Source organism: Sitophilus oryzae, unplaced genomic scaffold (assembly GCF_002938485.1).
Source record: "Sitophilus oryzae breed Bouriz unplaced genomic scaffold, Soryzae_2.0 scaffold_1639_pilon_pilon, whole genome shotgun sequence".
Taxonomy (NCBI): domain Eukaryota; kingdom Metazoa; phylum Arthropoda; class Insecta; order Coleoptera; family Curculionidae; genus Sitophilus; species Sitophilus oryzae.
Window position 1 is genome coordinate 1317050 of NW_022146324.1, and position 27209 is coordinate 1344258.

Below are 27209 nucleotides of genomic sequence, written 5' to 3' on the forward strand. Positions count from 1 at the left end.
TTTATGCATGGATAAAATGAATAGTCGACTTATTATGTTTTAAAGTTCAAATTATATTAATTAGTCTAATCGACGTGGAGAAAGATATACCCTGAAACGTTGGAGGAGAGGGTGGTAATATGGAAACTATATTATGAAGAAACCCTCTCCCAAGTAGCATTTTCGACACAAAATCGAAACAAAATCTCGGTTGAGAAACATTGCGAAACAGTTTCGTCACATTTTTGATACATATGTTTCGTAACATATAATAAATCGCTTTTTGTTTCGAAATATTTTACCAAAATATGGTTTCGCTACATGAGCTAAAACAATAAAGAGTCTTAGTGTCACAAATTTCTTCGAATCTTTTAAGAAACAGATGTGGCTCACATTTACAAAGATTTTTTACCTGTTTTGTGCCTCAAAAGTTTTCATAATTTATTTAATATTCTTTCAAATATGAGAGCATAACCTTACTTTAATTGTTTTGATTTTGTTCTGCAGTTTTTAGATTTAAGTATTCTTCAAATTTTTATAGTACTATAATTAACAAAGCAGAAGGAAGGACATATTATGGTGAGTACAAATACAGATATTTTTCTTATGCGATTTTATAATTATTTATTATACGCATTACAGAGATCATTTGTTTTAGGAATAAATGTAATAACAGCCACTACCCATATCCAACAGGAAACCGAAGGAAAATGTTGCCAGCAAACGTTTTTTTCTCTTTTTTCCACAATGGAATACATGTTTTTATGTTTTAATTGTAGATATTATAATAAGTAAATAAAAATATTTTAATTGTTTTGAGCAGAAGTTTTGAAGTGACTAGTTCGAAATTTCTACACGGATAGCGCTAAATCAAGACATTTTGGAAACAAGGTTTCCATTTATTGTTGATTCATTTTCGAAACACGAGTTTTTCTCTTTTAGACACAAATATGATAAACTCGCCAGCAAAATTAACGCATAATCGTATATTAAGTCTTATAAGTTTTATTGTCTGTATTTTAGATCAATTATATTGGCCTAAAATTACTTCTGTTTATTATTTCTTGCTGAAGCGATCCTTTTTTTCATGACTGATAAGAATTTATCAATAGTTTTTATAAATTCCCAAAACAGGTATATTCGCTGAAATGCTCGAAGTCGTTTATTTTAAGATCATTTTATTTGAGTGCGCGGCTGTTGTCTGTTAAACACTTAAATCAGTAAAATGAACCCTAACGTACGTCAAAATCGCAATCTCCGAAGAGTGTGCTGCAGTTATTGCATTATTTGAAGAAGGCTTGTCTTAGGTACAAATAGCGGAAAGATTTCATGTTGGACAATCAACGATCTCGAAGCAATAAGAAGATTCCAGGACACTGGATATGACCAGAGAAGACCAGGCCAAGGCCGTGGTTGAATAACCTATGCCCATCAGGATCGATTTTTGAGACTTCAGGCTCTGCGAGAAAGGTTTGTGACAGCTACATTGCTACGCCAGAATTTTATAAGGCGATATAACCAACAAATAAGCAGCGATACGATAAGAAGACGTCTTAGGGAGGATAATCTGAGACCCAGAATGGCTGCAACTGGACCACCGTTGTCCCCAGAGCACCGAAGAGTCCGACTGGCTTTTGCTAGAGAGCATGTAAATTGGGAAAACCATCAATGGTCGAACGTATTGTTCACAGATGAGTTTAGGTTTTGCCTATATGGCAACGATCGTCGTATTCCAGTATACAGAAGGCCGGGCGAACGATTTGCGCAATGCTGTATACAACCAAAACATGCTTATGGTGGTGGGTCGGTTATGGTATGGGGCGGCATTAATATGGAAGCTCGAACAGAACTGGTGATCATTCAGAGAGGCCGTCTCACTGCTCACAGGTACATTGTGGACATTTTGGAGCCTCAAGTGGTAACTTTTGCTCCCTCTATAGGGCACAATTTTCTCTTTATGCACGATAACGCCAGGCCACATATTGCCAGAGTTGTCCGCAATTACTTGGAGGAGGTCCAATTAAAGACGATGGATTTTCCAGCGCATAGCCCAGACCTCAATCCCATCGAACCTATCTGGCACATAATGGATAGGCCTCTACGAGCTCTACCAAATCCACCCAACAATTTAAATGAGTTATCGCTAAGACTAGAGGAAGTATGGGACGCTATCGAGCAAGATGAAATAAGGAATGAGGTTCTCAGCATATCCAGACGTTGCCAGACCGTAATCCGTGCCAGGGGAGGCAACACCCGTTATTAAACCGGGCCTTCTGATTATTTTTTGTAATGCTTTTGTACTGCGTTTTGCACATTATTCTTTGAACCACTGTATCTTCTTGTTTAGCTAGTTAATAAAATTTCTTTGAAATTTATTATTTTGGTAACGAGTTGTCTAACAAATATATAGTAATTTTACTTTTGAATTTGTTTTAGTTTTTTCAAAAAATAAAAAAATCAAATTATGCGTTCATTTTGCTGGCGAGTTTATAATGTAGATGAGTTGTGTCCGACTCCATGTCAATTTTATAAAATAATGTACTAAAATTCCGCCATGTTGGCTAGTGATAACGTTTTTAACTAAAAATATATGGTTTTATCGGCTGTTCAAAATGACATCGGCTGTTCACAAATGACAAATGGCAGCTCAAAATGACATTCCCCGCAAATTTTGAAGTATAATTATATACTTTACTAAAGTTTATTAACTTTTTCTACTAATTGAAAATGACTACCACTAATTTGAACGTTCTGAATGCTTACATTGAAATTAAAGCAACAAACTTCTAGACTAATCGAAATCACTAATCTATTCCACTAATTGCGAAGTTCTGAATAAAGCTTTATACTTCAAAATTTGCGAAGAATGTTATTTTGGTCTTTGGTTGTCATCAGTCAAGAGAAAATGTTGTTAGAAACCACAAGTTTATTGTTTTATAAGCTAAACATTAGGCTTTCTCTTTTTCTCTATGGATACAACTGATTACTGCAAGCTGTTGCTAGAATATTCTATTAATTTTAATTGTTTTTTAGACATTGTGAATGATCGTAAACTGAAAAGTATAAATTGTAATTGAAACCACTAATTTATTTCACTAATTGCGAGGTTCTGAATGAAGCTTAAACCCCAATTCAGATTATAAGAAAATGACAGCAGTCAATAAAGTAGATCAACGTTAAGGCGAAAATACGTTTTATGGTCTGTTTAACCTTTAAAACTTTATGTTTTTTTTTATGTAAAATATAACATCGGTGTTAACTTAACAACCTAAAGTTTGCAACTAAATTGCTGAAAGTTTTGGAATGAAGATTCGTATCATAGCTAAAGTTTGCGCATATTTGTGATCTTAGATATAATGTTATGTTGCCAAAGGGATATTGTCAATATAAAGTTCTGGCTGAGTAAGTTGGAAAGGTTAAACAAATGAAAAACATGGTAATATGTGGGTGATTCTGTTTTTATCGTTAATTTTTCGATTATTGCTGTAAAAAGCTTCATTCAGAGCCTCGCAATTAGTGGAATAAATTAGTGGTTTCAGTTAGCGTTGAAGTTTGTTCTTTTAATTTCAATCTAAGCATTCAGAACGTCAAAATTAATGGTAGACATTTTCAATTGGTAGAAAAAGTTATCAAACTTTTGACTTTTCCACTAATTATACTTCAAAATTTGCAAAAAATATAATTTTGGCATTTGATTATCATCTGTCAAGAGAAATTGTGATCAAACCTCAAAAGTTGATTGTTTTATAAACTAAATATTATGCTTTCTCTATGGTTACAATTGACTATCGCAAGCTGTTGCTAGGATATTTTATTAATTTTAGTGTGTTTTTAGACATTGTGAATGAAAAAGTATAAAGTGTAATTGAAACCACTAATTGCGAGGTTCTGAATAAAACTTTAAGTATGAAGTATAAGTGAAACCACTAATTTAAAGGTACTCAATAAAACTTACATGTTTACATTGAAATTAGAGGAACAAACTTCTACGGTAATTGATACTAGGTACTAATTTCGAAGTTGTGAATGAAGCTTTGGGTTGTGTTCTCCAAACATGTATGCACTCGTCGCCACTGGTTAAAATAAAAGTGAAGAAGACTTTTCAACTACAAATATAAAATATCGAGAATGGTAATAATAAAATTTGACTGTAGTTCCAAGAGAAAGCAGTTCATTAAAGCTTACATTTCCAACTTCTAAATTCCTTTTTCCTATAAAATTATTACGGATTTTATTCAAGAACTAATATACAGGGTGGTCCGAACTCTGAACTGTATTCCAGAAACTTCGGCAGCACATTCTGCAGAAAAATAGGTAAAAAAAGTTTTTATAAATGTGTGTCCGAAAATGCTTAGTTTCGGAGACACAGGGTGTAGAAGTTTCATTTTTATTTCGATTTTGTCCAAATAATTTCTGAAGTAACATGAATATTTGGATGGAAATTGGTGTCAGTTAGTGAGTTTTTTGACATGAGAAATTTGATTTTGATGTCAATATGACTCCTATTTGTAGGGGGCGCCACTTACATGTTTTTTAACTGTTTTGACAAGTAATAACTTTTTGTCCGTACCTGTATAAAACTACTGAGTGAAAAAATATACATTTCTGTGATTTTTTACGTAAAAAACATCCCTTGGTAAAAATTGCTACGAGCAAATCGTTCTCAAAATATTTAAAATTAAAATAGTCAATACATGTCATTATCGACAAAAAATAAACATGTTGTGTAAATAGTTATTTGAGTGAAATGATTAATTTGGGAACTTTTTATTTTTTTAAATTAATCATAAATTTTTCTTCGAAGAAATGATAAGAAAACAGTTTTTGTTGAACTTTTGGTATGAAAACATTTCAAATTTATGATTTCAGTCTAATAACTATTTAGTCAACATGTTTAATTTATGTCAATCTTGACAGGTATTGATAATTTAGATTCCAAATATCTCGAGAACCATCATTGCTCATAGCGATTTTTACCAAGATACCTTTTTTACGTAAAAATCATCGTAAATGTATATTTTTTTACTCAGTAGTTTTATACAGGTACGGACGGAAAGTGATTACTCTTCGAACCAGTTAAAAATATGTATGTGGCGCCCTCTGCAAGTACGAGTCATATTGACATCAAAACCAAATTTCTCATGTCAAAAAACTCGAAGACACAATTTTTATCCAAATATTGACGTTGCTTCAAAAATTATTTGGAAAATATCGAAATAAAAATGAAACTTCTAAACCGTGTACCTCCAAAACTAAGCATTTCAGGACATATATTTATACGAACTTTTTTACATATTTTTATCTGCAGAATATGCTGCCGAAGTTTCCGGAAGTTCGGACCACACTGTATATCTACTAGAAACGAATAAAGGCAAAGTCAGCTGGCTCATTGGCAATCTCGCTCTTGGCGTTATATATTTTCTCGTTTGATCTGCTAATTTCAGAGCTTTCGATGCGTGTCATCAATTTTCTAGGTCACTAGTCAATTGGTAGCTATTTTATGTTCATAGAGCTGAAAATTTCTACGTATTATTATGGTGTGTATTTAATTAAAGTTTATTATTAGTTATCTGACCATTATTACAGTAAAGTTTTACAGTAATATTTGAGTTATACATTATTCAATATCACAATATATTTATTAATTGATTTATGTCAAAGTTGTACTTTGGCATCAGTTTTTGCTTTGGAATAGATTAAAAATGACATAACATAATTTTGCCTATTGCTCCTGGGTATCTGTCAAATGTGACATGTGTAAGTAATAAATAGATAAAAAAAAGATGTTGTTGGTCGAAATTTGAAAAATTAATTTTTGACATTTTTAAGTCTTTTTTAACCAATAACAGCCGTTTCTTAAGGTAGGAGCAAAAATAACTGATGGTAGTCCGTTTGTCATTCAAATATTTATATAAACTGATCATATACAAGGTGTTCTTTAATGACATGCTAATATGCAAGTGGGTGATTCTTAGACTTATTCTAAAAGAAAAACTTCATATGAATGTATGTCCTAGACATCTTAATTTCTGAGACACAGGGTAGTAAAAAAACTTTTTTTATAATAACTCTAAAAAGATATCTGTAATCTTTATGAAACTTGGGTGGGATACACGTCTTCTATGCATCCAAGTACTTTTTTTGGTGTACAAAGAATTTTAATTGTTTTTAAAATTGAATATTTTTGGAGAAAAAAGTAGTACACCACTGACTTCTTTTAAAATAAAAATTATTTTCCAGGGGCGGCTCGTAGCACTGGAAGATGGTGAGGCACATTAGAAGAGAATTTTTATTAGTATGTAATAGGGTGTACGAATATTAGTACGAGGAAGTTCTATATAAAAAAAGTACATATCCTAAAAAAATATTTTCTTTAAAATTGCAATCGCATTGTCATTTTTCTGTACAGAATTGGGTTCAGCATAAAATTCAGCATACATCACACATTGATTTATTTGAAGCACTATATATGCGGGATTTCCATGATAATTCATATTTGAAAAATGTCATCTTTTAAAAAGTGGTAAAAACCTGGAGTGTATTTAACTTATTAATATATTATTGCTTAAGTACGTATAATATAGCGAAGTATGTAGGATAAAAGAAGAAATCCGAGAAAAATTCACATTCACAGGGATTTCTTTATGGCGCGGCCAACACTGCAATATTATAATGCTATATCTCAGTTTTTTTTTAAATGCAATACGCGCTGTATATTATTTTTAGTATTTTAAATATCTACAGACTTAAAAAGCGCACATTTATGTATTTAAAATATTTCTAAATTTTTAGCAGTTGCGGAAATAGCCTTATGTAATATTGTAATATAATTCGCAGTATTATACCGTATGATCGAAAAAAATCGGCGTCCAGTTGGCTGGGAAATGACGATCGATGACATTTCCCATATAAATTTACATATAAAATGACAGCGATCTTCATTTCATAGCCAACGCTGACGCCGTTTTTTCTCGATCATACGGTACCTATTACATAGGGCTATTGCAACAGTAAATTTTTATCAACGCGACCTCAGGATATTTTCTCTTATATTTTATTCTGTATGGTAAAATTTTGTTTTCTACCCATCCTATAAAAATAAAACAAAACGAAATCTGTAACAGGTCGCTTTACTTTTTGACTATACACAATTTATCTAGAAATGATTCGAAAAACTTTACCTGGGGAAGTCCTCTGATGATGCATGGTCCCTCTAAATCATCATATCAATCAACAATAAGTCACTGCCCACTTTTTAGGTATTTACTTAATATGTACAATAATCAGTAACAAGAGTAATTAAACATGCAATTCACATTAAGAAACGTAGATATTAATCAATTGGAGACAAAACAGTGTAATAACCGGCAGAATTAATTCAAACTCTGATTCAAACTAAGCCAAATTCTCAGATAATGCAATTACGTAATACATTTGAGGCTCGCCTCAATACGGTCTTTTTACGCGCTACTACTCCATACATTTTATCTCTCTTCAACTAAAGGTTTTGCCTATGCTTTTTCTTTTCATTCTATAGAGTTAAGATTCCAGTGAACGCTGTCGCTCCTTCAGTGCGATATCCCACAATACGCTAGACAAGGAAAGGCGAGAGGCAAACCTCTGCACATATACTTCTTAAAGAACAAATGAGATGGATATACATCGTCGAGTTTGTCGCATATGGGAAAGGAAGCGCGTTTAAAGCAGAAATATGGAAGTGGGAGAATGAGCTTCGACGAGTGCGCATCCAAATTTTTGTCGACGGCAAGATGGCAGACATCTTCCAGGTCTCGCTGTCACTTCCCCTCTTTAATTGACATCTGTTTGTTTTTTTTTTTTTTCGTTTGTGTTGTTATCTAGTTAAAATTTATTATTATCTCAATTATTCTAAACACTAATTCAAAAAGGCCTGTTGTATATTCATAGTCATTCTAGAAAGCTAATACGCCGGGAATAATGATTAGTTTTCATGTGTAAGTTTATACAACATAATCGTGTTTACAGATGATTCAAAACTGTTTATTTTTAACTTTCCTAAAGGCGATTTGTAAAAATCGTGATTGTAATTGGGAATGGTCAAAAATAAGTGTATGATGTGGCCATTTAAAGAGGATGTTTTTATTACGTGTGGAGGAAGAAGATACTTGGAATCAATGTTCGTGGTTCTGTAAAACAGTGCACTCTTATAGTGTCCATGAAAGCACAAGTTCAAGTGACCAGAAATATATCAAATAAGATTGGTCCTTACTTGACAAGAAGATTATTTGGAGGAAAAGAAAACATAAGATAGGGTATTTTAATCGAACAGCGAAAATTTAACATTTTTATTGTAAAGTTTGTTGTAGGTAGTTGTAGTTTTGTGCTAAATATTTCTAACATTAGCAGCGGCTGTGTTCAGAGTGTCAAGAGGAGGAGAATTCAGTTAATTAGATTTATGCACAGTTACAGGTATGAAGGCTTTTTCAAACATAGTATCGAGTTCTATAGTCAACATTTTTAGTATTCCTACAACTGTAAAAACAAGGAACATTGGACTGGAAAAATGGCAAGATTTATATAGAAAGAAAGGGTATTATGCCAATAAGAAAATTAAATCTGTAGGCAGAAGTTTCTTATTTAAAAACTGTTATGGGGCATATATTAATTTGTATCTCTGCCACAAATCACTGAGAAAAATCATATAATATTCATAATTGTTAACGAGATGATATTTAAAGAGTGTTAAAAATGAGATTATTAGTCATGAAGCTTACAATGTTACTTTGTTTCAATATTACACTTTTATTCTTGTAAAATCTATGATGAAGTTCAAAAGCATTTTGCAATGGCTTTAAATTGTGAGCCAGGATTTATAGCAAAGGTATTGATGCAATGAAACTTAATCAGTACCTTCCAGTATGTATTTTAGTAAGGGGATTGTCAATCCCATGTTTTTAAATAGATAAAAATACAGGCCAAAGTTGACAATATTACAGTTGAGAAGAAACTATTTTATCTTAAAAATTTTTCTTAAAATTCTGAGATCATATAATCTAATTTTCTTAATAATAAATTAGGTATATGTATGTTGTATATACAGAATTTTGTTATGGACAAATAAGGATCGACAAGCTTCTTTTGTGCAAAAAAATAAATGATTTTTTTCTAGTATTAAGACAAACCATAATGTGTTTTACAAACTTACCGGTAACAATTTTTTTTTATAATAAAATATTTAGGAATTATTTGGGTTGTTTATCAATATATTAATGACTTGAATTTTGACAAATTGAATTTGTATCAAAATAATTTTACGAAATATAAAATTGATGTTCTATTACAAGATTGAGTTTTTATTGTCGACAAAAACCAGGATAAATACTAATAATAATACCCTTAATAAAATCAATGATGTTTATGTATTATGAAAATATTTGTTAGAGGACATGTTATGTAACAATTTTTGTAACACAATTTGAAGGGACGAATAAAAAAAAAACAATTAAAAAAAAACAATTAAGTCCTAGAAAAAAACATATTTTTTCTAGGTTTATATTAAAAATACAAGGTAGGTAATCATCAAAAATAATTATGAACCAAATGTTTTTTATGAATATACAATTTTTACCAAATTTGCAAAAATTTTAAATTGAAACGCGTAATTCAGTACAAGTAAACATGAAATATTGTAAATACTTATTTAATATCACTTCGAGTATTTAACGACGAAAAGGTCATCTGTCCGTAGCATCTTTTGTCAGAATATTCGTATATTTAGTGTATTATATACCAATATTGTACGCAGTTTTGAAACTGATAATTAAATAAATCATATTAATGTTAAATAACCATAATAAATGATAGAATTTCACTAAATTTAAATTGCCCCCCGTATGGTTGAAAACAGCAAATTGATATTTGATTACTTATAGATTACCACCTATAAACAAAATGACACGAAGACCTGGAATATGGCGCCCAACTTGATTAGACCTTCTGCGCATGTTGACGCTCATTCTCTATCCCTTCTATTTCTCTGGTTTAAAGGAATACCATCGACGTAATTTATTGTAGAATGACGGTTAAAGAATACAATTATTATTGATGCAAATAGGGAAAAAAATTTAAAATTGTGATTAAAGATGTATTGATTAATAAGTGTAATTTTTCAAATGTATTGGTGAGGCACTGCCTCATCTGCCTCATAGGACAAGCCGCCCCTGTTATTTTCATAATCTCCATTCATTTCTAAACATTTTTTACCTCTTGATCATCCGACGCATAGTTTTTGCTTAAAAAATTAAAGTCAGTTTACTTCAGGGTCAAATCGCTGAAAATCTGATGAGGTGACTGTTGTCTGGAAATCATTCCTGCATAGGCTGAGAAAGGAAATTAAGAACAATATATCAAATATAACATCAGAGGTATTTTGAAAAAAAATAGAAAATTTTACCACCCTGTATCTGAAAAGTTAAGATATTTAGGACATATATTTATATAAACTTTTTTTTTCTTAGAATAGGTCCAAGAATCACCTCCTTAAAAATTAGCATGTCATTAGGAAACACCCTGTACAGGGTGGGTCAAATTAGACGCTTTTAAATGGAAACACCCTTTCCTATAGGAGATAGACGAAAACTAATATCGGTGTCTGGAACTCAATTTTCATCAAAAACATGATGGTGAAAATCGCACATCAATATCTGTTACCGTTTCGGAGTTACGGGGTGTTTTTCAAAAATGTGCATTTTTAACAAATCGCTATAACTTTTTTACTATGGAAAATTTTGTATTTCTATGAAAACATTTCCAAAGCACCTTTTTACGTAGAATTTAATGGTTTAAGTATAATTTTTTTAAAATTAATAATTTAAGAGTTATCAACAAAAAAATTGATTTTTTATTTGGGACACCCTCTATATTTTTAATAAACTGAAAAGAATTTAAAATTACCTCTCCAAAAATATAGCACACTTGATTGACAACACCACCATTGACGTCGTAAAATCCGTAAAATTCTTAGGGCTTGTTGTGGACAATTCTCTGAAATGGGACATACATATCGAAGCTTTGTCGAAAAAATTGAGCTCTGCCTGTTTTGCATTAAGGTCTGTTTCTAAGGAGCTTAACTTGTCAGTGGCTAGAACTGTTTATTATGCACTTTTTGAGTCGCACCTCAGGTATGCCCTTCCATTCTGGGGTACGTGTTGTGCGGCTCAATTTGACCGCATTTTCAAGCTCCAGAAGAGAGCTGTTCGATATTCACTGGGACTAAACAGCAGAACTCATTGCCGGGGCTTTTTTAGAGAATTAAAAATATTGACTCTTCCTTCCTTATTTATATTTGAATCCGTTTGCCTAATACGTAAACATGTATCAGCTTCTCAAGAAAGGCCATCTCACACTTATCCACTCAGGAACGCGGAGCAAGATCTTTATCTACCTACCCCACGCTCAGAGTTAGTTAAAAGTTCAATATTATACAACTCGAAAAAAATGCACAATCACCTGCCATTTGAAATCAAATCCATAACATCATTTTTTTCATTTCGCAAAGCATTGAACTCTTATTTACTAGACAAGGCTTTCTACGCCGTAAATGAATTATATTTGAATTGAAAACGAATTTGATCTTGAAAACACTGGTCTAATGTTTGCTATTGCTATATTTACTAATGACATCGAAATTAATTTATTTAGAGGTCATTGATATTTTGCTATAAACTGGCTAAATATTTTTGAATATTATTTTAATTTTTTTGTTCTTTGACATTGTAAACATTTATATATGTTTATTTTAACAATAAGACTGACAATATTATTTGTATAATGTTTTGTATTATCTTTTGTTTGTTTGTTTGTGTACCTTGTTTTTTTTTACTTTGTTTGTTAGTTTACCTTTGTCCACAAATTGAAAAATTTTTTGACAATAAAGGCATTTATTTATTGATATTTTGTTATAATCTCCTTCGAAATACAGAATTTTTAAAAGTTCGCCACTTTTAACTAGTAGGCTTTGGACTTTGGACCCCTTATTGATGATATGCCCTTAATGGAACTCGAAAACATATTTTTCCAGCAAGACGACGCACCGCCTCTGAACGCTGAAGTTATCAGCAAATTTTTGCAGCCAATTTCAAGAATAATTGAGTAGCTAACCAAGACCCCAGCCGTTGGCCGTCGCGGCCGCCTGACTTAGTGCCCATGGATATATTTGCGGGAGAATAAAGGTTCCTTATTCTTCCGTATAATCTAGACAAGAATTAGAAATACTTAGCAGTTATGAGAGGGTATATTTCACACCTACTGAGTTAATGATTTCCGCGGGAAATATTCAAAAACTGCCCCGTCTGTCCATAACAGAAGACGGTCGATATGTCGAACACCGCAAAATCTTATGTCTTGGTTTGCTATTTATTTTTATTGTTATTAGATATAGTTTAAATGTATTGATGTTGGTTAAATATATTTTAAATTATTATAAAATTCTGCATCTCTCATATCAAATATTATTTTCGTTTTAATTGATGCTCACAGCTAGAATTTTTTTGCATTACAGCCGGTGCCGTTCAAAGCATACTTATTTAAAGCCGGCGAATTTTTATATACTCTATATCTCGAAGAGGAATCGAGCAAAATATCAAGTGTGATATTTTTGGAAAGGTAATTTTAAAGTATTCTCAATAAATTAAAAATATACAGGGTGTCCCATATAAAAAATCAAATTTTCTGTTGATAATCCTTAAATTATTAATTTAAAAAAAAATATACATAAACCATTAAATTCTACGTTAAAAAGTGCTTTGGAAATGTTTTCATAAAATACAAAATTTTCCATAGCAAAAAAGTTACAACGATTTGTTAAAAATGCATATTTTTGAAAAACACCCCGTAACTCCGAAACGGTAACAGATATCGATATGCGGTTTTCACCATCATATTTTTGACAAAAATTGAGCTCCAGACACCGATATTAGTTTTTGTCTATCTCCTATAGAAAAGGGTGTTTCCATTTAAAAGCGTCGAATTTGACCCACCCTGTACATATTTAGATAGCTTTAATGAATCAATCAATAGCTTTAATCAATCAAAATCATGAATTTTATTGTACCTTCTCGATGTATACAGAAAGCATCATAAAATTTAGATTTGTATATTATTTTAAGGGGTTCTTTAAAAAGTTTCAAATATTTTTTTCTATAAAATGAAAGGGGGAAAACTAATTCATTACTTTTAAAATTTACATTGGGTTTCCTATGTTCAAAGTGACAATGCAACACACGGTACATGAATTTGTATGGAAAGCATTTGGGAGGATAACCAACTTGAAGCATACTTGAAGTCCAAAATAATGCAACCCTAGATAAATGGATAAAAGAAACAAGTTTAGATTGGAAAGTGCCCATAAGCACAATGTAAATACTATTTGGCGCTATTCTTGCAACGGTCGCTCTCCAAATCTTTTGATAACTTCGGAGCGGTTCGGCTTTTTCCGGAATTATTTCGCCAAATTTTTATTTTTTTAAATAAAATACAGTGTGTTACAACAGTCATATAAAACACTTTATTTTATATAAGGACATATGTATGAAATACCAATGAAACAATGGAAACCAACGTTATGCCCGATCCACAATGGTTTTTGCAGTTCACAGTTTACACAGCTTTTTAAGTTTTTAATGCCACTTTTTCACAATTATCACGAGTTTTAGTAAATAAAATTTAAATTAAACTCACCAGATAGGTATAATTACTTTGAAAATGAACGATTTAAGCACTTTTCGGTATTTTTTCAATGAAGGCGGTTTAAATTTTGAAAGATTTTATAATTTTTAAAGATTCTGACTTTGTTTGCGGTTGTTCTTAGCAACTGCTATAGCAGCGCCAGATCGCGTACACTGTTGCGACCCAAAACAATTATATATTTTGACGGGCATTCCAATCTAAATTTATTTCCTTTATCTATGGTGAAAACAGCTTTCGAATGTTTTGTCTTAATATGTATTACATGCATATTACACAAATGAATGTGCCAACATATGTAGGACACTAAAAGCAAATCCCCATTTCCGAGTCCAATCATCTTGTTAATACTACACCTCCCGAAAATATGCCCCTGCAGCTTTGTACTGCTAACAACAGCAGCGGACCTCGATAATTGCTAAATGCTACGGACTAATCCAATCGAAATTGCCTTGGCTTCGACCAGCTCTCGATAATCGAAACTAATAGAGTTATAACGGGCCATTTACAGGACGCTCCGTCTCTGTCACTCTGTTGTTCTGTTGTACGTTGTTGCCGATGTTGCGTGCGTACGATAACATCAAAGCAATACAGTGATGAACCGGACTTGACAATGCTACACGGCATATAATAGCCTGTTGATTGCTTGATTTGTCAATAATAGAAGTAAATTAAATGTAGGGTTATTTTTTGTTATATGATCTTTTTCCATCTCACAGTCGCAGAAAAAAGCAGTTTCGCCTTCAGGTTCATAATTCATAGAAATCAAATTACCTGTCTACTAGAGCTGCAATAAGTCAGTTTCAATAAGACTTAAATCTTAAAGCTTCATTCAGAAGCATTAAGCAATTAGTGAGACTGAGATTAGTGAGAATTAGATGACATAGTCATCGCTGATGACATAGTCCTAATAGCCAATAGTTCTGAAGAACTGCAAACACAAATTAACGAACTAAATACAGCCAGCAGTAAAGCACCTAGGTCTCAAAATGAATTTAGCAAAAACTAAAGTAATGGAGAACGAAGTAGAATACAGAAAAGCCATTCTAATAAATAACACAAAACTGGAAATAATAGAAGAATATACATATACATATATACATATATACTGCCATTACTCGCTGACGAGTATTTGACACGCATCAGAAGATGGTCACGCAAGGCGTTTTCTTTCATGAGCTTTTCTGTGACTGAAAAGCCCAATACGTGATGTTATTTGTCTACCGCATTCCGGACATTCAAAAATCTCATTGCTTTGTTGCCTCTTAACTTTTTGGTTCTCGCTGGTAACTGAGTTTACAATTAATTCTTCTCCATTGAGTTTTATTGTGCCACTTCCCACTCATTCTGCACGTTAATCCTCCTTAAGTTTTCGTGGAAAATGTCCTTGTACCTTTTGAGTTATCCACCTGGCCTCCTCTTACTGTCTACAAGCTCACCGTAAAGCAGTGATTTTGGTATGCGGTTTTCTTGCATTCTGCATACATGACCAGCCCATCTTAGTCGGGATTTTGTAACCATGACTTTAATACTCTCGCAGTTAGCTTTTCCAAGAACCAATGATGGAACCATTTGATTCTTAAGAGTTGTCTAAGATGTCTTTGTTGCAACTTGTTTAATGCGTTCATGTGTCGGCGGTACGGCACCCAGGTTTCGCTCCCATATAACATGGTGGGGATTATTATTGCTCGGTACACTTCAAGTTTCGTTTTTATGCTCAGGTCATGGTTGTAGAAAACCCTGTCTTTTAATTTCCAGAATGCTCTTGAGGCGCTGCTAATCCTGTGCTGAATTTCAGAGTCGATATTGGCCTTTTCCAAAATCAAACTGCCGAGATAATTGAATTCCGCTACATATTCTAGTAGTTCTTCTCCGATTTTTATAGCATTGTTGTGATCCTCCGGGGGAGTGCACATGATTTTAGTTTTGTCGATATTTAGCTTAAGGCCCAAAGCCTCGTATGCCCAGGTATATATGCTCAACATTTCTTGTAATTGCTGTACAGTTTTTGCAACTAGAGCGCAGTCATCAGCGTATTGAAGTTCTGTGATGAATTTTGTACGTGTTTTTGCCCTGAGTCTTTTTATGTTGAACAGACCGCCGTCGTATCTGTATCTAATAGCCAATCCTCTCTCCTGCAGTTTGCTGTCCACTATAATGGAAAGCGCTGCCATGAATATGTTGAATAGGAGAGGCGCTAAGACACATCCCTGCCTAACTCCTGTATTTGTTAAGAAGGGATCGCTCAGGCGATCCATGATGAAGGGATCGCTCAGGCGACTCTAGACTTGTTGTTATGGAGGCTTTTACACACTGTAAGAAATTTGATGGGTACTTCGAACTTTGTCATAATTGCCCAAAGTGCATCTCTGTTCACAGAGTCGAAGGATTTTGTTAGGTCGATGAATGCAACATAAAGTTTAGATTGCTGTTCTTTTACTTTGTCCTGTAGTTGGCGGATGGAAAATATGGAATCGACGGTGCCGCGGTTAGTGCGAAAACCCGTTTGCGGTTCTGGAAGGATTTTTTCTATATGTGGGTGCAGGCGGTTTGACATAATTTTTGCAAGAATTTTTCATCCGATAGCCAAGAGTGAAATTCCCCGGTAGTTCCGGCAGTTTGATGCACTTCCTTTGTTCTTAAATATATTCACTATATTTGCGTTGCAAAAGTCCTGAGGTACCTCTCCGCTTTCTCATATGACATCGAAGAGAGCCTTAAGATGACCAATAAGTTGCTGACTAATACTTGTACACTTATAGATTTCCGCCGGAATCGCGTCACAGCCAGCTGATTTGTTGTTTTTAAGCTGTTTTATGGAGGCCTTTATTTCCTGTTTTGTTATTGGGATATCTAATATATCGAGGCTGTTATACTGAGGTATTGTGTTTAATGCTTCCATATTGGGGTTATTTTCTTGGTTAAGGATATAGCTGTAATGCTCTTTCAAGGTTTCTGATTTGCTCTTCCTCTTTTAGAAGTTCGCTATTTTGTGCCATGATTGGGCAGCTTACCTTCTTGGTTGGGCCGTATAGGGTAGACTCGTCCGATCACTAATATATTTCTAACCCTGCAAAAAATTAAATTTCGCAACATTGCTATTTTAAAAGTGGTGCTTATATTCTGATAAATACCGGTAGTTTTTTGCTGAATTGGTAAGTAATATTAGTTTAATTCCTTTAAAACGTTATTGCAAGACGTAAAATACTTGGTTTTCTTCCACATTAATGATGATTTTTAGCTTAAACTTCTTATTTCATATAGAATTTTTGGGTTGATCGAAAGGATATTGTTTCCTTTACACATAACCTTAAAAAATTTATATTCTAAAGTATTGTTGCCATATATTTAATAAAATAAGGAGATTTAGTTAATTCTAGGCAAGACCGATCAGGCAAAACCGATCATGATCAGTTTTGCCCTAACTAGCTACCTATTATTGTTGAATTGCCTATTTAATAATAATTGGATATAGTTAGATTCATTGCAAAATCGTCCGTTTATGTTTTTATTTGGAGCTTGGTTTTAATTTGTAGCATGGTAAAGATGGTTTTCAAATATAAGCGAATATCTTCCAGGGGAGATTCATGGAGTGAGCAGACAATGTCTTTAGCATTAAATGACTTAAAGCAAGGGAAGATATCTATTAGGGGGGCTTCAAAAAAATATGGAATTCCCTATTCTACTCTGGCCGACCACAAAAAATTAAATACTTCAAAAAAGAAGTTAGGAAGATATTCTAAAGTTTTTTCCGAGGCAGAAGAAAAAGAGCTTGTTGAATATCTGAAAGAATTAGATAAGCGATTCTATGGTTTAACCAAGAGAGATTTTTGTAAATTAGCTTACCAGTATGCGGAGGAAAAACATATTCACCATCCATTTACGAATAATGAAGCGGGTGAGCAGTGGTACGCTAATTTTATGCTGCGACATCAAGAGTTAAGTTTAAGAACTCCAGAACCTACTAGCGTCGCACGGGCTTGCGGATTCAACAGAGTTCAGGTCGAAATTTTCTTTAAAAATCTGTCTCAAATTCTGGAAAAGCATCATATTACTACGGACAATATATATAATGTCGATGAGACGGGGATCCAGACGTCAGCTAAAAAACCACCAAAAGTTTTATCCGTGAGAGGCAAGAAGCAAGTTGGGTCAATTTCGTCATCTGAACGTGGTACCCTGATAACGTCGTTATTTTGTTGTTCAGCAACCGGAAAATTTATTTCTCCAACTTTAGTATTTCCTCGAAAGAAGAAAAATCCCCGTTATCTTGAAGGAACCCCTCCAGAAACATTAATGTTAGTAACGGACAATGGCTGGATTAATTCTGATGTTTTTTTTAGAATGGCTGAAGTTTTTTGTGGCGAGTGTAAGACCGACGGAACAGCATAAATGTCTTCTTATACTAGACAATCACGTGTCACATCGGTCCTTAAAGGTTTTACAGTATGCATCCGAAAATCATGTGGTCATTCTGTCAGTTCCGCCCCACTCGACCCACAAACCCCAGCCGTTGGACGTTGCTGTATACGGTCCATTCGGAAAATATTTTGAGAGAGCCCTGGATAAATGGCAAAAAGCTCATCCAGCCCAGAGAGTAACTTTTTTTGATATAGGCTCAATATTTACCGAAGCCTATTTAAATAGCGCTACTCCTGTTAATGTCATAAGTGGATTTAAAAAAACAGGAATCACAAATTGTGATATTTCCGTTTTTACAGACCTTGACTTCACACCCTCAATCGTAACCGAAATAAACCCATTGGAATCAACGAAAACACCTAAAAATATTTACTGTACAGAAATTGCGGCCTCTAGAAGTACTGCCTCTGAAACGACTGATGGTGCTGGACCATCCAGAGTATTGAAAGAAAATTTAGTCCAGGTTACAGATGGCTTACAAATTATATCTGCCAGTAATATAGAGAAAGATCCAACAAATACGAATAAAAATATTATGACGCCTGAAAAAAAGATTACCGTTATTTCCGATATATTGATAGTACCAAAAGCTGACTCTAAACAAAACACACGAAGAAGAAAGTCACAGAAGTCGGAAATTTTGACTTCTACACCTGTTAAAGAAGAAATTTCTCAAAAAGGAAATACAAAAAAGGAGAGTGTTACAAGAAAAATAAAAATAGACGATGGACCAAGAATAAAAATTAAGAAAACCTTAAAAACTGACGAGAAAACAATAAAAGCTAGAACGAAAAAAACAAAACAGGAGCTTATTTATCCTAAGCCACCAAAAGAAGAATGTCCAGGGGAGGATGTTAAATGTTTAGAATGTTATGGATTATTCTCTAATTCACGTCTACTAGAAGTGTGGATACAGTGTAATATTTGCTGCAATTGGGCGCAAAAATTATGCACATATTACATAACAGGGGTATACATTTGTGACCAATGCAAAGACACTATTGTGTCAAATAGACATTAATTTACATTTACCCAACCCAAGTTGTTTCTACATGTTTCAAAATTATATATTTTTTACATTTAAGTCACCAAAGTTTTGTTCGTTTGCTAATAAAGTGTTTTTGTGCTTATTAACCGTTTTATTTAAAAAAAGTATTTTAAAAGTAATTTGAAATTCCTGATCGCTTTTTGCCTAGTGACCTAGTGATATGATCGGTTTTACCCTGGGGTACTGGGCAAAACCGATATTCCGCAAGTTTTTAATTTTAATTTTTGTCATCCTTATTTTTCACTATTTTGTTGTTAACGTTTTTAACACTTGTATATAACATGTTAATTTATTCACATTTGAAATGCCGATCAGATTGAAGTAAGTTTAAACATTTTATAATAGGTCAATATAAGGTGATCGGCGCTGCCCGAGTCTCCCCTACTTCTTTTACAGCCTCGAAGAATCTACGGTAATCGTGATGCGTGGCGTACTCTTGAATCTGATTAGCTTTTTGTGACCACCAGTTCTCCTTTAGTTGGCGTAGTTTTCTCCGAAGCGTGTTGTTGGCTGCTTTAAAGTTGTCTACCAGCCTTGGGTTGTGTGGATTTGCAGTGACTGTTTGATGTGCTCTATGCTTTTGTTCCAACAAAGCCTGTATATGAGGTTGATTTTCGTTAAACCAGTCTGGTTGTTTCTTTTTGTTGGACTTTCCCAGTACAGCTTCGCTGGTTTTATGATTCGCATCCGTTAATTTTGTCCAGCCTTGTTCAGCTTCCAAGATTGAGATTGAAGTTATCGGTGGAAGTGATTCTTTGATGGCTTCCCGAAGGGCGTCAGCGGTATCGTTGTTCTCTAGACCCCGTACGTTCAATCTGGTCATGTTGTTTTGTTTTTTACAGTGTGGATGTTTGGATGTTAAGTGGATTTTCATTTTTGAAATTAAAAGTCGATGGTCAGAGCCGCATTCGGCATCTACTCTGGCTTTTGTGAGTCTGACATCTTTTAGATGCGTCCTTCGAACGATTACGTGGTCCAATTGATGCCAGTGGCCTGATCTGGAATGTTTCCAGGTACCTTTAAACTTGTCCTTCAATATGAACCACGTATTGGTGATTCAAAGATTATACTCTGTGCATGTTAATAAGCGTTCATCATTGCTATTTACGTTTCCCATACCATGTTTTCCCAATACGTCAGGCCATATTTCCATATGTTGTTTACCGACACGGGCGTTAAAGTCACCTAGCAAGATAATTCGTTCGTCCTTCGGAATTCGTTGGAGAGCATTTTGTAGAGTTTGGTAAAATTTATCCTTATCCTCAATCTAGGGTGGGAGCGTAGGCACTAATGATGTAAATGCCTTTATTGTCAAAAAAATTTTCAATTTGTAGACAAAGGTAAACTAACAAACAAAGTAGAAAAAAAACAAGGTACACAAACAAACAAACAAAAGATAATACAAAACATTATATAAATAATTCATGTTGACGTAAGTTTTGTCTGATATGGGATACCTTAGGGTCATAAGGCGTTCGGAGACACCAATAGGTACTTCTGTTAATTTGGTTGCAGTTTCGTTCTTGATTGCAATGCCTACGCCATGAATTCTCTTGTGTGTTGCGGGTTGACCCTTCCAGAAAAAGGTGTAATGCTCCTCAGTGAGACTACCCTCATCCGCAAAGCGGATTTCGCTAAGAGCTAGCGTAGAAGAACAATACACTTTTTGGGACAACTAATACACAGCTCGGGATCTCTACTACCAGAAATCAACAGAAAATCTAAGTTAGCAGTGAGTACTTATGGAAGAAACTCAATCATATTCAAATCTAGAATGCCACTTTATCTAAAAAAGAAAACAATCGACCAATGTGTACTACCAGTCATGACCTATGGAACGGACATTATAAGAAAACTGCAGGTCGCACAACGCTCAATTAATCGAAATTATGCTGGGAATAACCAAGAAAGACCGAAAAGAATAGAGTTGATACGACAAAAGACCCAGATAATAGATGTCATCCACAGAATCAAATCCCTCAAGTGGCAATGGTTAGGACACCTGGCTAGAAGGACGGATAACAGATGGACCACAAAAATTACAGCATGGTACCCACGAGGAATTAAGAGACCTAGAGTAAGACCGAACCTGAGATGGAACCATAATATTAGGAAATTAGCAGGGATAACTTGGGCCCCCATAGCCTACAATAGACAACAATGGGCCAAACTACAAAGAGAGTATCTAAACATGTGATGGAGGCTACACAATAATTGGAAATGGTTGAATAAGCTAAGAATGATGATAATGATGATGATGATGCTGTAAGAATGTGTATCAAAGATGGCAAATACATCATCCAAATATCTAAATCATAGATCTTCCTTCTTCCTGTGCCTTGTGCTTAGCCGCACGTTGGCGATTTTCTGTACTCTTCATATAATGTGTAGACTGCCGTTTTCGGCTCTTCGAAATATGGTAGCTGCGTCGCTGATATTACACCAATCCTATCCGTATGTTTCTTAGCCAGGAATGTTGTTTTCTTCCTGTGCCTTCTATTTTTCCTTGTAGAATTAGTTGAGGAATGCAATATTTGTCTCCTCTAAGGATATGGTCGAGGTAGGGAACTTTTCTTTCTATAATTTTGTTAATCATTTCTCGTTCATAATCTGCAGTTCATAAAACTTCTGCGTTGGTGGCATGTGCGGTCGATGGCACACGTAAGAGTCTCCGGAGAGTCCACATTTTGAAAGCCTCGATGCGGTTCAGGAACGCCTTGAACGCCGTATAGTAAGATGGGCTATATATAGCATTTTACTACCCGTAGTCTAAGTGCTAGCGGGAGACTGCGTGCTAGTAGGAAGTTTTTAAGTTTGAAAAATGTTGTTTTTGCATAATTCGTTCTAAGTTTAACTTCTTCATCGTCCCATCGTTCATTGATCATGGCACCTAGATATTTAAATCGTGGTACTCGCTCTATAATATTTCTACCAACCGTCAATGCGGTGTTGATTATAGGCTGCGTCCTGTTACCATAAGTTTAGTCTTGGTAGCGTTGATTTTAAGACCGAAACGATTTCCCAGGTCCCCTATCTTATTTATTATTTCCTGGAGATCCTCTAAAGTGCTAGTGCTAGTGCTAGGATTGCCGTACTAAAAGCATAGATACTTTTGATAAATACTGAAACTGATTTTTAGCCGCTTTTATTCAAACCTACTCATGAATAAATTGACCAAAAATAAATATTCCTAATATTTTTTGTTCCTGCGACAATAGAAATAATGCATAATTACATGTTTTACAAATTCATTTTTAGTATTTATTATTCTACTTTTATTAAATTTCAAATTTTAATAACAGATAACACGCCCACTTTAGCTCGAATATCGCATGTTCGAGATATTATAAATGATAAATGTTACGTGCCACAAAACGTTTTAAGTACCCTTTTAGCACTCGAAATATAAAATAAAATTAAAATAAATGCAAGTCGTGTCCGACCCAAATCGGTGAACCGTTTAATTAATTGTACGCCAGATAAAACACATCAAACAACGAAAAATGATTTGCGTCCGTGTGGCTCATTAGCTTTTTGTGATTTTATGCCCTTCGGCATGCGCAACTTCATATATGCGTTTATTTATGACATGAATATAAGTGCGTATATTTTATTTTATGTTTTAAATGTCAGGTATCTATTCTGATTGCGGATTTAATGTATAGAGTATGATAATTTTACATTATTCAAAAATATTTTATGTATAAAGTATGTATTGAAAATACAGATGATCGTATGAAATAAATATACAGGGTGGTTCGAACTGTATACCGGAAACTTCGGCAGCATATTCTGCAGATAAAAATAAGTAAAAAAATTCGTATAAATGTATGTCCTAAAATACATACTTTCAGAGATACAGGGTGTAGAAGTTTCATTTTCATTTCGATTTTTTCTAAATCATTTCTGAAGTAATGTCAATATTTGGGATGAAAATTTGTGTCTGGGGGTTTTTTGACATGAGAAATTTGGGGATTTTGGTTTCAATATGACTCCTACTAGTAGAGGGCGCCACCTACATGTATTTTAACTGTTTTGAAGCGTAATAATTTTTTGTCCTTACCTGTATAAAACTACCGAGTGAAAAAATATACATCTCTGTGACTTTTTACGTAAAAAATATTTCTTGTAAAAATCGCTACGAGCAACCGTTCTTAAGATATTTAGAATGGAAATAGACAATACATGTCATTATTAACGAAAATAAACACGTTGAGTAGATATAGCTATTTCACTGAAATAATGAAATTTAGGAATTTTTATTTTTTTTAATTAATTATAAATTTTTCTGCAAAAAATTATGATAAAACAGTTTCTGTTGAACTTTTGGCACAAAAACATTTCAAATTTATGATTTCGGTCTAATAACTATTTAGTCAACATGTTTAATTTATGTCAATGATGACAGGTATTGATAATTTCGATTCCAAATATCTCGAAAACCATTACTCGAAGCGATTTTTACCAAGAGACCTTTTTTACGTAAAAAACTTATGTATTGACTATTTCCATTCTAAATAACTTAAGAACGGTTGCTCGTAGCGATTTTTACAAAGATATATTTTTTACGTAAAAAGACACTGAGATGTATATTTTTTCACTCAGTAGTTTTATACAGGTACGGACGAAAAGTTATTACTCTTCAAACCAGCTAAAAAATATGTAGGTGGCGCCCTCTACTAGTAGGAGTCATATTGACATGAAAATCAAATTTCTCATGTCAAAAAACTCTTAGACACCAATTTATATCCAAATATTGAGGTTACTTCAGAATCGAAATAAAAATGAAATTTTCCTACTCCACTATCAATATTTACAGTTTTGTCTAAGCCAAGTGAAAAATTAATAGAAACTATTATGATATTTTTAAACATTAATAGAATTAAATTATAATGCTCAACTTTCAATTTTTTATTTTCTTTTTGTTTCAGTTTCCGAATGCAGTCTGTTTGTGTGACCTCTATCCTATGTGCCTTTGTGTGTGATATAATCTTCCTTTCAGCACGTCATTTATATATTTAATAAATAATGATAATAACATTTTACAGTCACAGGTCACAGGTTACCTTCATAGAAGTTAGTTATATTAAAATTTACCCATTATACATTTTACTCAGATAAGAATCAGTGGCCTTGATATGGTTTAGAGCCAGTCAACATCTTGGTCACTCCCAAATTGAGCTGGCGGTTGCCTTGTAGAGCAGAGCCATCATAAAAAAAAGAAGAAGAAGAACTTATACACCCTGTATCTTCGAAACTAAGCATTTTAGGACATACATTTATACCAGCTTTTTTAGTTATTTTTATCTGCAGAATATGCTGTCGAAGTTTCCGGAATACAGTTCGGACCACCCTGTATATAATGTCACAGTAGGTGGAGAAATTACATTTTATTTAAAAAAAGTCATAGATAAAGGAAATATAAAAAGTGTATGTCTACTTATTTATGTCACTGTTCCGTGCTACTGTTGAAATTTTGACAGTCGCAGTGACTGTGGTATTTCGTATATCCTGAAACTACGCCAATTACGTTAAATCCTGAAAAAAAACGATTTTTTTTAATATAAAGTCTGTGACCAAATCACAGATTAGGTATACTATATATGTATAGAGATGATAAAAATCTTGTCCCTAATTCGTGGTACGAAAATTGTTTTTTATGACGATGAGCAAACGAGTAAAATTTCCTTTCCGCAAAAATAAACTCGCGCTTAAACAGCATAATAACTGGGCCGGTCAGGCGCTGTGTCCAATTTTAGAGGCCAGTTAAGTGGGCGTGCTATGTGCGCAAACTAATAACCTAACTAGTGCGCGACTCCGAAGATTGGAACCACGAAAAACAATACTTTTGACGATAAGTTTATAATCTGTATGATCTGTGACCAAATCAAACTGTAAGTAAACAAAGGGCTTTTTACATGATATTTGTATACCCGGTCCCGGGCTGAGTGTGCTAGAGTTTTTAGAGAACTTCAATATTTATATCGGAGATTTTTAGCACATTACTGTTTCACAGGGAGATCTATCGATTAAAAATATTTTCTATGGCGGCACTTCCGGAAATACCGGAAGTTGACCGCAACTTTCTTATTTTAAATAGATACAGCCATTTTTTATTACATGCTTAAATTCTCTGTAAAATTTTATGAATTTTAATATCGAACACTTTATTCCTAACATTAACCGTTTTGAGAAAAAATGTATTTAAAATTTTTGGAGAAAAAAAAATGGCCTGTCAAAAAAATCGGTATAGCCTAAATGACAAATTTATTGATTACCGCAGCCACTGTGGCATAATTTCAAAAATTATCGCAGCCACTGTGGCTATCTATTTCAAAAATTAAATCGTTCGAATGTCATATAATAGTGGCGGTAGCTGTCATGGAATTGAGCGATTAAAAAATTATCATAAATGATTTTTTTTTCAAATGGAAACCCACTTTTTTATTTAATTTGACTTAATCTTTTTTTTTCTCAAAAACGGTTAATATTAGGTATAGAGTGTTTAATATCAAAATCCATAAAATTTTACAGAGAATTTAAGTACGTAATAAAAAATGGGGGTACCAATTTAAATTTATGTTTGCCCATTTTTTACCCATTGAAAATATTTTTAATTGATAGATCTCGTTGCGAAACAGTGAGGTGCAAAAAATCTCCGATCTAGATATTGTAGTTCTCTAGAAACTTCTAAAACGGCCCACACATTATACGATTTATCGTACTGCAGGTTGTACAACACAAATTTGATTCGACCGTTTGAACGACATATCGGACGCGCTGTTGTCCACAAACTTAAACTACAACGGGCCACACATTAATACGATTCGTCGTACTACATGTCGTACGACAAGTTGATACAACCGCTGGAACGACAGATCGGATCCGCGTTTATTCACTAACTAAAACTACCATTTGATGTTAATCACCAACAAGTAGTAGTTTTATTTTCCATTCATTTTGAATTCTATTGTGTTCAACGTCAACATGACATCGAATTTATCAAAAAGGACTCTAGCTGCAATTTTGTTAGTTTTGTTAGACGAAGACGAAGAACAGCCAAAAAAAAGAAGAAGATGGTGCAAAAATTGGTTACAAAAACAACAACTGTACTCTCATATGAACCTTTTACGTGAAATAAGTGCTAATGAACCAGTCGATTTAAATAAATATTATGTAAATTATTATTGTGTGCCTAGAATAACAACCCTACGTGCAAATTATAAACAAACAACCAGCACATTCATATTTACTTACTTTTTTTAATTCACGTCTAAAAGCAGTCCGAAAGTTATTAATTTTCTTTTTCAGGAATTCTATTGTAGCATCTGCTTTTATTTCTTTTAATTTTTCCAGTAGGATATCATAACTGGCATTTCTTTTTTGTTTATTTAGGTATTCCTTATTTTCACATCCCACAAACAAGGTTGATTATGATAAATTTCTATAAATTCCGCCCAAAACTGGTTGGTATCCATTTTTAAGAGATTGTTTAACCATGTGCAACGAAAAATGTAAACGATCTGTCTGCGACACATAGGGTTTGCACACAAATCATCAAATCTATCGTATATACTACTGCGTTGTACTACAGATTTTCTGCATGCCATACTTCCGTACGATACGACTTTGTCTTACTACAAGTAGTACTACAAAGCCACTAATTATCCAACCATTGATCCAACGGTCGAAACGATTTGATGTTGTACAACTTGTAATACGATAAATCGTATAATCTGTGGCCCGTTTAAGGCACGATCAGCCTGGGACACTCGTATATTTGGTCAAAATAAATCAAGATATGACATACATATTTGTTATGTTTTATGACAGTTAGTAGTTTTTATTTAGGTATTAACATAACACTTTTCCACATATTTTCTTTCTGAAATACACTCACCAGCACGTAAAACGTGCCACCTTAAAATTATCATGTATTTTATAGTTTTATATACTGTGTTCTAGAGGATCGGTTTTGATGATTTTTTAAGTAGTTTGTAGCTAAATTATTTGACTTTTTAGTACCTCTTTCTAAATT

At 33.6% G+C, this 27209-nt stretch overlaps 2 protein-coding genes across 2 annotated transcripts in view; one reads left to right on the top strand and one right to left on the bottom strand.

Moving 5' to 3' along the window:
• The window catches only part of LOC115880582 (ras-related protein Rap-1), a 501592-nt gene that overhangs the window by 348716 nt on the left and 125667 nt on the right, over positions 1 to 27209 (bottom strand). The gene's annotated exons all lie outside the window — the stretch shown is intronic.
• LOC115880607 lies at positions 17248 to 18093 on the top strand. Its single transcript, XM_030897882.1, has one exon. It carries the CDS (start codon positions 17248 to 17250, stop codon positions 18091 to 18093), a length of 846 nt encoding a protein of 281 aa, XP_030753742.1.